A 10850-nucleotide genomic window follows, 5' to 3' on the forward strand; every position below is an offset into this window, starting at 1 on the left:
TTAAGTTTTCACATTCAAGTCAAAGTAGACTAAACTGGCTTTAGTTAAACTGGCAATATCTGTAGGTACAAGCCCTGTGTTTATCTAGTCTGTAAGGAATTAAATTAAAATAGAAGGATAAGTTAAGGGTTTTCTCTTCTTTTGTCAGATTGGTGTCGTTGGCATCTGTGTGTCAAACAAGTTTTGATCCATGTGGGTCTCCTCCCATTTCTGCCTGGGTTGGAATTTCTAATTGCTAGTCAGAGCTTCCTTTTGAGCCTGTTTTTTTGTATGTAAGTGTTAATGAAAAACATGTTTCCATTGGGTAGGTGAAGTATTTTGACCTATCCTAAATTAGATGCTGTTAAGTCACAGTTGCTAAGAAATTTTAAATCCCAATAAATACTTTACATTGTAAAAAGCCTTAAACTTTTCTGAAACTTAGTAGTGGTGTTAGTGCATGAGAAATTTAGTGTCTGACCATTCCTAAGTTGACGTGATCATTTTCTGTGTTCAAGAAATTGAGCACAAGAAACTGAAAAAGGGGTGAAAACTCTTAAGATATTTTTTTATTATTATAGAAATTAGTTTTGAAAAATGATAAGATATATTGATGTCCATTTAAAGAATAAAGTGGGATTATACTTGTGATCTGGTATGGCTTATTGGTTTTGTTCTTCAGATAAGCTACATTGCTTTTTAGCAGTATACTGTTTTTAAAATGCTGCCTTATTAGCAGAATATAACTTCTAGAGAATGCATTCATTTTTTAAGCAGTATATAGAGGATTTTTCTGCATGTGCTTTAAATTGTAGTTATGAATTATGCTGCTCTTTTCGGAATGCACATGTAGAGACTGTGTTAGGTATGTGTGCACTTACGTTCTTTATTTAAATTTCTTCCTGATGAACTTGATTTTTCAGCACCAAATTGGTCAGCTAACTTAGATGTACCCATGGAGACTGCACATGGTGCCAGTCTGCATTCTGTTGAGTCTGATGTGTGGAGTACAGAAGAACCTATGCCAGCAAAAGAAACTGGTTGGGCCTCCTTTTCAGAGTTTCCATCCTCTTTAAGGTAATCATGTTAGTGACAAGTTCTTTACTACTAGATGCAATGACAGTTACCTTTTGGTTTCCTTGGGTTGTCAGCCTTCTACCTGAGCCTGCGTTGTTAGTGTTCTGGTGAAATCTCCAAGTACATAGTATCCAAAAGGCCCTGTGTGTTGTAATAGTATGTGTTATAATGGTATGATCTACCTTATAGCAGGCTTTTGTAGGATTGGTGGATTCTGTTTTGTCATTGTTTTAGAATTTGAGCTGTGAGTTTTTTCCTTAATTTTTTTTTAGCGTAGACTGAAGCCAGTGAGAGGTTGAACTTGAACTGTTAAACATGAAGGTCATAAAATGTGTAAGATGAGTCTGTTTTATTGATGTTATGAACCAGATAGGTTTGGGGTTTTTGCTTAGGTTGTGGTTTGTTGGTTTTTTGTTGGTTGGTTTGTTTTTTTTAATTGCTTGATTGTACAGCTGTGGTACCTAGGTTAGGCAGTTCTGCACTATTTAGAGAATGTCCAAGATAAACTTTTCTTTCTTGACTTAAACTCTACATAAAAAATAACTGAATTCTCTTTTGTAAGTACCTAATCACATAGATGTACATTTTGAGATGCCCAGTAGTCAAGAACTAATTTTTTTCTCTAGTCAGAAGACTCTTTGTTTTATACATCTAGCTCTCAATTATCCATCTGGGCATTAAGAAGCTTCACGTATAGCAGTATGATTTTTCCAACATAAAACAGTGTATTTTTGCATACCTGAGACAGGTAAGTTGATGCGGGTTTAGAAAATGATAGACTGGTTTGGGTTGGAAGGACCTTAAAGGTCATGTAGTTCCAACCCCCTTTCCATGGGCATGGACACCTTCCACTAGTCCAGGTTGCTCAAAGTCCTGTCCAGCCTGCCCTTGAACACTTTCAGGGAGGGGGAATCCACAGCTTCTTGGGGTTGTGAAAAAATTACAATGAAGGCTTGGAGATGCCATATTAGTGGACAGAAAAGACATTATGAATGGTGAGAAGTATTTCAAATAGCCAAATCTTGTCTTTTGAGTTTTTTCAGAATAAAAAACTTGTAGCCATACTGTATATATGATCAAGCAGTAAAATCACTTTCCAAGAGAATGATGAGAATTGTGTTGGCAGTCTCAGAAGATAACCATCTTTAAAGTTTTAAAGAGTGCATTTAGAAAGTCAGTTAAAAATGTGGGAAATGCTACAAGGAGGCAGTGATACTTACACGCTTTATTTACCAGGGTCACGTCTTCTGCTACTTATAATCAAATAAAACAAGTGAAAATAAAGTGACCACCAAACATATACTCAGTTCTGGTCGATTTTGCATGACTAAGCTTCTGATTAGCATGTCTTCCCAAAATTCCTAGGAACAAACTTACTGTCATTCTGTTTCAGTAGAGTTCTAGGCCTCATAGCTTTGATATAGAACTAAAAATACTGGTTTAAGACCGTTACATTCTGGTATTCAGGAAAGTTTTTAAAGCTTCTCTACATTGTGTTTGAAGCTCAAAAGATTCTCAAAGAAGCAGTTCTCCTGTCGAAATGGAAACAAACACGGACCAAGTTGACCCATTGAGTGCAAATGTAACTGCTCTTGCAACACAGCTAGAGAGTAAGTATGCTGCATTCAGAAATGCAAACAGATTTATTTTAAGAGTTCCTGAGAGAGATCTCCCTGAAATTTAAAATGTAGGTTTCCAGAGACCTCTCATCTGCTCTGCTACTGTTCTGCCAGGTCATAAAAATGACTTGTCAAAGAATTTCCTATTTACAACAAGGGCCAGTGTTACTGTAGCCTCTAAAAACATCATGAACAGAAAGTCATTAAAAATGTGTTTTGTTAGAGAATCCTCAGCTGTTTCAGCATTTAGTTCATGTTGGTCAGCGCTTAGCTGATGTCAGAAGAGTAGAAGCCTCTAGTCTCTTCGGATGTGGCAGTAGGACAGTAGCCTCAGAGTTCACACTTCCCCTTCTTGCTCATTCCTTGCCAAGTTACCTTTGCTATGCATGTACTAATTATTTCTTCTACATGTCTTAACTGGTTAAAGGCTGAAAATGTGCTAATTAGCTTTTTGTTTGTTATTAACAGGCAGAACAAGAAGTGCAGATGAGAAGTCTAGGGAGACTGGACTTCCCAAAAGCTTGTCTGTACTTGGAAACTTACTTTCAAGTTCGTATTGTATGGGCTTGTACAGGCAAACCTGTTGCAGTAAGCATTGTCAGTCTAAATCATTAAGTAGCTTTTATAATGAAGAAAACCCTGTTACGGAATATGACTTTTTCTTATGCCATCTCTAAGTACTTATGCTCTACATATGTTTATAGTTGCAGAAAAGTAACTTTCTCTGTAAGGAAGAATTTAAGTGTACGAAACTGCAAAGATGTCATTCTGTTTATATTGGCTCATGGAATAGAATCATAACCAGTCATGTACTACTTCTGTGTATCTCTAGCCCCAGGAAGTGTTGCTATGGAGGCTAGCTCAGATGGAGAGGATGACGTAGAAAATGCAGACAAGGTAACTGAAACAATAATGAATGGCAGCATGAAGGAGACACTGAGCCTTACTGTAGATGCTAAAACTGAAACAGCTGTCTTCAAGAGGTGAGAATACCTGTTTGTCTTCCCACCCTGGTAAAATAAGCACTGTTGATGGAACCCTGTCATGAGAGTTACTTGCAAGTGGTAATTCCTGAGGCTTTAACTAGAAACCTTCTGAAGTAATTGTTTAGAAATTCTTCTTCCAGTTAGTTACTGTAATACACAACTTTTCTTATCAAGCCTTGGTTTGAGTGAAAGATTAGTGGAAGACTGACTCAATAGCTTTTTACCCCAAGGTACATTATTGACTATTTTTTGGTACAGTTATTCTTTCAACATAGTTAATTGTATGTCAAAGCTAACACGGAATTGTTGAATTTGGATTGGAATGTCATACATCTTATCCAGGACAGGATGCAGGACAGAAGTTGAAGGCCAACCAGGCACTGCTTTTGAGAGGAACTCATCAGATATTTGGGGTGATCATTGTTGGTGATGGTGTCAGATATGTTCTGGACTACAGGTGACATAGAATTCTACAATAACAGGAGGAACACACTCTGGAATTTTTATCTTCTGATGCAAAGTGTTTGATTCAGGAATAACAATCTTATTATATGGTTATAGTCTACATTATGTCTATCATCATTGCGATTCTTTTATGGGAAAAAGTACATTTCCATTTTTGTTTACCTGAGATCTCATGTACTAAGATCTTGTGATTTTAGATTTAATGATAAGTGTTTTTATTTAGTATCAAATTTTTATTTGGGAAATGGAGGCTGCAGTCTGACCTTAAAAAATAATTTTGCCTTTATTAATTGAAGTTGGTGTATCATGTGTCTTCTAGCTCTAACTATTGAAAATAAATTGTCCATATGTCTTGGAAGTTGCTTGAAAAGATCCTAGTCCGTTTCAGTAGAAAAAACTTTGCAGTGTTACGCTGCCCTTCTTTCAAATTCATTTTACTTTGTACTGCTAGCAGTAGTATATAATTGTTATTCATTTTGGGTGGTTCAGGAATTGAAGCTTGCCAGCTTTCAGTCACTCTTTCTTCCATCTTTTTGACTATCAAAGCAATGAATAACTCTAATCTCTTTTGGCATCTTAACTTCTGATGTTTTCCAAGGAGGAATGAGTTATTGCTGCACAGTGATTATAAATCTAATGGCATTATTAGAGGTTTCAAACTGATGCAATTTAGAGGATTGTGACTCAGTGCAGACTTGTGGCATGGAGCCCTAGTGTCTTACTGACTTAGTAAATTATGCATCTGCTCGCCAGTTTATTCTCTATTTGGGGGAATGATTTTATATGGTCTGCACTCTTATTGTGTTGGATGTTTACGGTTGGATTTAGTTATCCTTGGTAGATTTATATTTCTCCTTAAACTTCTTTAGTTCACACACACACACTGGGACTTCTGATACTGATGCAAAAGCTAACACAAGAAGGCAGCATTTGGTGACAGTTTGACTGTTTTCATTACATTACCTGCTTGAGCTGTGGAGTAAGAACTTCAATTCTTGTTAAAAAGACATAGAGGGAAGCAATATCATAGAATCACCCAGGTCAGAAGGGACCTCAGAAGATCATATGGTCCAACCTTCTGTGGGAAGGGGAGCCCAAATTTTATTATCTAGCACTCTGTCCAATCACATCTTGAAATGCAGAGTAGTCTGCTCTGACAAAAGTATATGGCCTCATACTGAGTCAAGCTGTCATGGTTTGACCCAAGATTGGCAGTTAGATGTCTAAGTGACAATAATGCACTTGATCCCCTTCCCCTCCCACCCAAGTAGGGAAAGGAGAGAGAGAATAAGGAGAGAGACTTTCCAGATTGAAAACAACTAGACAGCTTAAATTAAATCCTAATGATAAAATATGTACAAATATATTCAAGTATGTTCACGAATGTGCTAAACCCCTCTCGCCTCCTTCCACCCCCAGCAATTCTCATGGCACTCTCCTTAGCTGTGAGCAGTTCCAAAATGTCCCAGATCACTTCCAGAGATAACAGCAGAGCTGAGGGCAAAGTTATGAGGGTCAGGGAACGTGCAGGCCCAGCGATCAACGATGACGGATAGGACAGAGTCCTCCCTGGATGCTGGCCGTGAGTGAAAGAGAAGCAAAAGAGGCTTGACTTCCGTCATTCCTGAATGTATGCTATTACGTATACATATATATGGGATATCTGTGGCCAATTTTGCCATCCATCTAGTCCGCCCTTCCCTGCGGGAGGGTTGTAGATACGAGACTTCTGCTCCTTTAGTGTCTTAAAGCTGTAGATTCAACAAGCAGAGCAAAGTGTCCTTGTTCTCTTGGCATTATCTGTAAACATTCCAACTTTATCAGTCCACTAGATGGAAAACTTGCTGTTAGTTTCAGCAAGTGTGCTGCTTTAAAGAGAGTTCACTGAAGAAAAAAAAAATCAGTAAAAGGAACATTGGCTTCATCCTGGCTCAAACCAGGACACAAGTTCACATGGCATGGTTTAAACCAACTTTTAAATACAACAAAATAATAAATGGGAGAGTAAAGTAGTATTTCCTTTGAAATATCAAAAAAAATACTGGGAAAAAAAGTCTAGATTAAAGGACAATTTGAGTAGCTAGAGTAAGTCCTACTCTGGCCTGTGTACCTGACAAAGTGGATGCTTCCAGAGCTAAATTTTATGTAGGTTTCAGCCAATAGAAAATTGATGGTGCTAAAGTCAATGTTGAGAGGAAGAAGAGCATCATAAGCATAGTAGTTTATTTTTTGAAAGCTGCTAAGAATAAAAATTTGGTTTCTGACTTTAGTTCAAAATTGAGAATGAGAAGCAAAGAATGATAGCAGAGACTACCGCTTTTAAAAATAATAAGAAAATAAGGACACCAGTTCTAATACAAGGAGCAAATGAGATGGGGAGATCATGTGGGGAAAACTAGATCTTGATGAGAGATTGCAATGCAATATTTTGCAGGCAATGTTTTTACAGGCTCTGCGGGTATGAGGAGGTATGGGATGAAAGAGAAGGATCCATTAAAATGTAAAGGATCCATTGAAAGGAGACCTGTAAAATAGGAAGAAAAGTCTTTTCTGCCAAGTGGCTTTAAAATGTTTCTGATGTCTTGCATAAAGAGATTTGTTTCCAGAGGTGTAAGATTGATTTTTGTGTCTACTTCAGAGCTACCTTATAAGTATCTGTGGCATGTATATGGTGAAATTTGTGTTTTAATCCATTCATAACGGTGTTGCTGAGGTGAGAGAAGGTGGAATAAAGAGACAGAAGAGCTTTGATAACCTCCAAAACACAAGTATTTGTTTGCTAATGACTCCTTAGGCTGCCTGGTTATATGGAAATGTCTTAAAGTGCTAGTGTACTGCTTTTTCACTAAATTGTTTGGTCTTGTCTCTTGGAGGAAGTTCATGAAATACCAGTCTGCAGTCGTAGTACCACATAATGTTCACTGTGGAGTTCTTCGAGTTTTATAAAGATAGTGATGAGTTAATGATTCTGCTGCTATGTTTCATGGACAGACTTTACTAATGCCAGTTTCTGAGGAAATCTTGAACTTCTTTTATACTTTCTTCCTTCCATTTTTGCATACTTTTGGCTTCAGAGTGTTGAAATCCTATCGGTATGTATGGTAGAGGTTTATGACTGTGATTGTTACCACTTCAGGCATCACACACATTCCTTATTTCCTTTCTGATCTTATTTGTAATCACTGTGTTTCCTGTCCTGTTATGCAGTCAAGTTTTAATGGGCGTGAACACTGATGCATTATTAGGTGTTTTTAAAATCTAGAGCCACGTGCTTGATCTTGATGTTGCAATCATAACTTAAAATCCATTTGCATGTGAATTACGGACCATCTCCCAGTTTTCCCATGTGGCCTGAAATTTCCCTGTAAGTAAACATAAATTATTTTTTTTTTTTTTTTTTCAGTGAGGAAGGAAAATTGTCCCCCTCACGGGATGCTTCTTGTAAATATGTAGTAGAAGAGAATGCAGAGATTGCAGAAGAGGCTTCTTCAGCTCTGCAACCTACTGACAGTAGTCCAGAACAGAGGTAACTGCATTCAAGGATGCTTTCAATCATCTAAATAGCTATTTGAATGTTTTTCTAATAGGATTGATCTGAAGAGATCAGTGAATTCCTGTTAGTTTTCAGCTCTGAGTTTAGCTCAATCTGAACGTGATTGCATTAAAATTCTCACAGGTTTTATTTTCTGTTGATTCTAGGAACTCTCTTGAGTTGTCAACAATGTTTGCCTTGTATTATTTGTCTTGCAGGCTTGTTATATATATCTCCATTCTGTTTTGTGATCTGTTATCAAGTTAAAATAGTGAATTGATACACTTACGAAAATTATGATTAAAAAAAAATAAATTAGGGGAATAAGTTTGACTTTGTCCTGAAAATTCACGTAAGTTAAGTCTTCTATTTTTTCATTCTGTGTTCTATACTAGAGAACAGTTGTGGGGTGGGAGGGGGATGAGAGTCCACTAGTGCGGCTGTATGGAAAGGAAAATGGTGCCTCAAGTCACGCTTGTTTGATTGTGAACCAGTTGTTATATGCATCCTTGTCTTCATCAGATGTTAATATGAATACTTTGTAGATTTTGAGAATATTTTTCTAAGTACATAGATGATTTGTTTCAAATAAAATTTTCCTGAGATATGGAACAACCTGAATTACTCAGCATGCTTACTGGAGGAAAGAAGACATTTTTCTTTGACAGCTTGGGTACTAGTACTGTCTTGGGGAATAGTAATTCAAGATTGGATTCTGAGGGGTCCACCACAAAACTACAAGCTTCTTTTGCATAAATTTGTTTCTCTTAAATTGACAGGTAGCACTGCTTTCTCCAAAAAAGGCATTTGACAGTATTTCTCCTGTTTAATTTCCTGTTGAAGTACTTGCTTGGGGTTTTTTGCCTCTAAAGTTACAATGATGTGGAAGCTTACACAAGCAAACTCTTAAGTCTAGTATAGCTTCACCAAAATCAAATGCAGGTAGAATGACAATCACCAAATGTTAGAAATACTTACTGCAGATGTTTCATATCTGAGCTAGTTTCTAGACTTTTAGTCAGTCTTATCTTAAAAGCCTAAAACAAGGGCTTAAAAGTAGGTGAGAAGATTTCCACCTTTGAAGACAGTATTCAGTGAAGACCTTGCTCTGGAACTTAGGTATTTGTAAGTACTTTAATATACAGGCAGAAGTTTGCTGGTTTCCTAGGAGAACTAATGGCTTGTTGAACATGAGGCTTGATTTTTGGTGTTAAGGCAAAGGATCGTATGCTGCCATTTCCTGTTTTAGATGTAGTTCAGAGGTACCCAGAACAACTGTTCTGTCTCAAAGAAAACTCTTGTAAAAGGAAAAGCTAACTGTGTATTTACTAAACCCTGAGTAAATCTGTAGGGTCTGCTCTTCTTCCTGAAGAGCAGAGCTTGGGTAGTCTGTGCGTGCTGCCTTCTTGTTGGGGAGCTGAGGATGCTCTGAAGGGAGAGAGGATTTTGCTTAATTAAAAGCAATTCCAGGAGTCACTTGGCCTTGCACTATAAAATACTATTCTGAAAATCTGAATTGAGAATATATATTTTCTAATATTTGCTAGTTGTTCTAATGTTTAAAAAAAAGTTTTCTAATGTTTAAAAGTTGCTGTTTCTTGACTGTTATTTAAACTGTTATTAGAGAAATGTTTTTTTAGACTTGTTCATATCTTACCACTATGGTACTGAATGTTACACTAAAACAGTGCTATCTTTTCATGTAAGCCAGAACTTTGTTATGCATAACTTTAGGCAAGGAGTGAATTCTGATCAGAAAAAAAAACAAACCCACAAAACTATATGATTAGTTAAAGCATGAAAACCAGAAACTGTTCTTATAAAAACTATTTTTAATGCTGATAAGCATTACATTTTAGGGAAGGAGTTTTTGAGCACTGCATGACTGCATTTTGAGTAAAGGTGCTTTTCTAAACCAACGGAGAGGGGTCTTGGACCTAACAGTTTGTTGGATTGCTTTTGAGTTGCAGGAAATCTACAGAAACTTTTTACTGAAGCCAATGAAGTTCAGTACTTTCTCTAAAGGTGGCTGTCACAGGAGATGCTCAAATAAGCACAGTGTAAATATGAAGATAAACATAATTGTGCTTGCGGGGCTCCATGCATATATGACTAGTGGCAGGAGTCCCCTAGGTAGGTCTTTGACTGGTGGCCAGCAGTAGTAATCTGTTCTATCATGGCCTTTTTTCCAGTTAGGAGGTGACTTACTACTTTGCAGACTCAGACTTCCTATCCATGCAGCACTTGTTTCTTACCTTTCAGGTTTCTCTAAAAAGTGTTTACTTTTGTCAAGTGTGGTCTGTCTTCTGTCTAATGTGTACATATTTTTTTTAAAAAAAGTATTTTTAGCGCTTAGCAGCCAAAGACTTAGCTAGGGGACTCCTGCTGGTCATGTGCATGTAGAGCACGGACCCAAGACTGGCTTCTCTGTGATGTACACCATCAGAGAACAGGAGTTACAGGTAACTTTTCTCATGTGTAGTTCCAAATGGTATTTATATTATGTAAGGGAATTTCCAATGGTATTCAATAGACTTACACTGAAAGGAAGTTGAGATTTTTTGCCTTTGTTCCTCATGCACAACTGATTTGATCTCTATTTCTGTTAGTCCAGAGCAACTGAGCTCATGTTTACACTAAACTTCTTATCTAGAAATGTATGTACTGTTACTGTTTTCACTTTTCCAGGTTTGCTCATTTTCCTTCCATATTTCCTGAATTTTTCATGCTACTGGACTGAAAAGTATTTGTGAAATGGCAGTTTGAAGATTAGATTAGTAACTGAAGTAGTTACTTAAAGACACTGTTGTTTTTCCTGTTGTGTCTTAGCTGCTGTCTTAAATACTCCTGGTATCACACTTTGCCTCACAGAATTAGATTTGGAGAAGTATCAGAGACACGCTTTTTATTACTGATTCTCTTGGGGAAATATGGCATCTCTAGAGATCACTTAGTAGCTCAGTTACAAAAGAGAAAACAGTATTCAGTGGTGTGCTCAGTTAATTAAAGTGCTTTGGTTAAGTAGGCAATAAGGACTCCAGATAATAAATGGGATGAGAATGTTATTAGCCTGTGTTTCCTCAGGGGTCATGCTGCACATGATCTGCAGTTATTGGGTTTTTTGCATCTACCAAAATATGTTTTGGACCCTTCCTGTTTCCTGTATACTTAAACCTTTTTTTGACCTCTTAG

General features: G+C 37.1%; 1 protein-coding gene across 12 annotated transcripts in view; it reads left to right on the plus strand.

The window, feature by feature from the left end:
- Positions 1–10850, plus strand: part of PPP6R3 (protein phosphatase 6 regulatory subunit 3) — a 103947-nt gene that overhangs the window by 55807 nt on the left and 37290 nt on the right. For 7 of the 12 annotated variants that reach the window (XM_051620258.1, XM_051620259.1, XM_051620254.1 and 4 more), the window contains 4 exons: positions 903–1056; positions 2560–2666; positions 3508–3658; positions 7530–7652. In XM_051620258.1, the coding sequence (XP_051476218.1) occupies positions 903–1056; positions 2560–2666; positions 3508–3658; positions 7530–7652 (535 nt within the window). Of the gene's footprint in view, positions 1–148; positions 273–902; positions 1057–2559; positions 2667–3143; positions 3264–3507; positions 3659–7200; positions 7219–7529; positions 7653–9998; positions 10121–10850 lie in introns of those variants that run through there. The other 5 variants (XM_051620249.1, XM_051620252.1, XR_007889580.1 and 2 more) reach the window with 4 other exon arrangements.

Source organism: Apus apus, chromosome 5, assembly GCF_020740795.1.
Source record: "Apus apus isolate bApuApu2 chromosome 5, bApuApu2.pri.cur, whole genome shotgun sequence".
NCBI classification, from domain to species: domain Eukaryota; kingdom Metazoa; phylum Chordata; class Aves; order Apodiformes; family Apodidae; genus Apus; species Apus apus.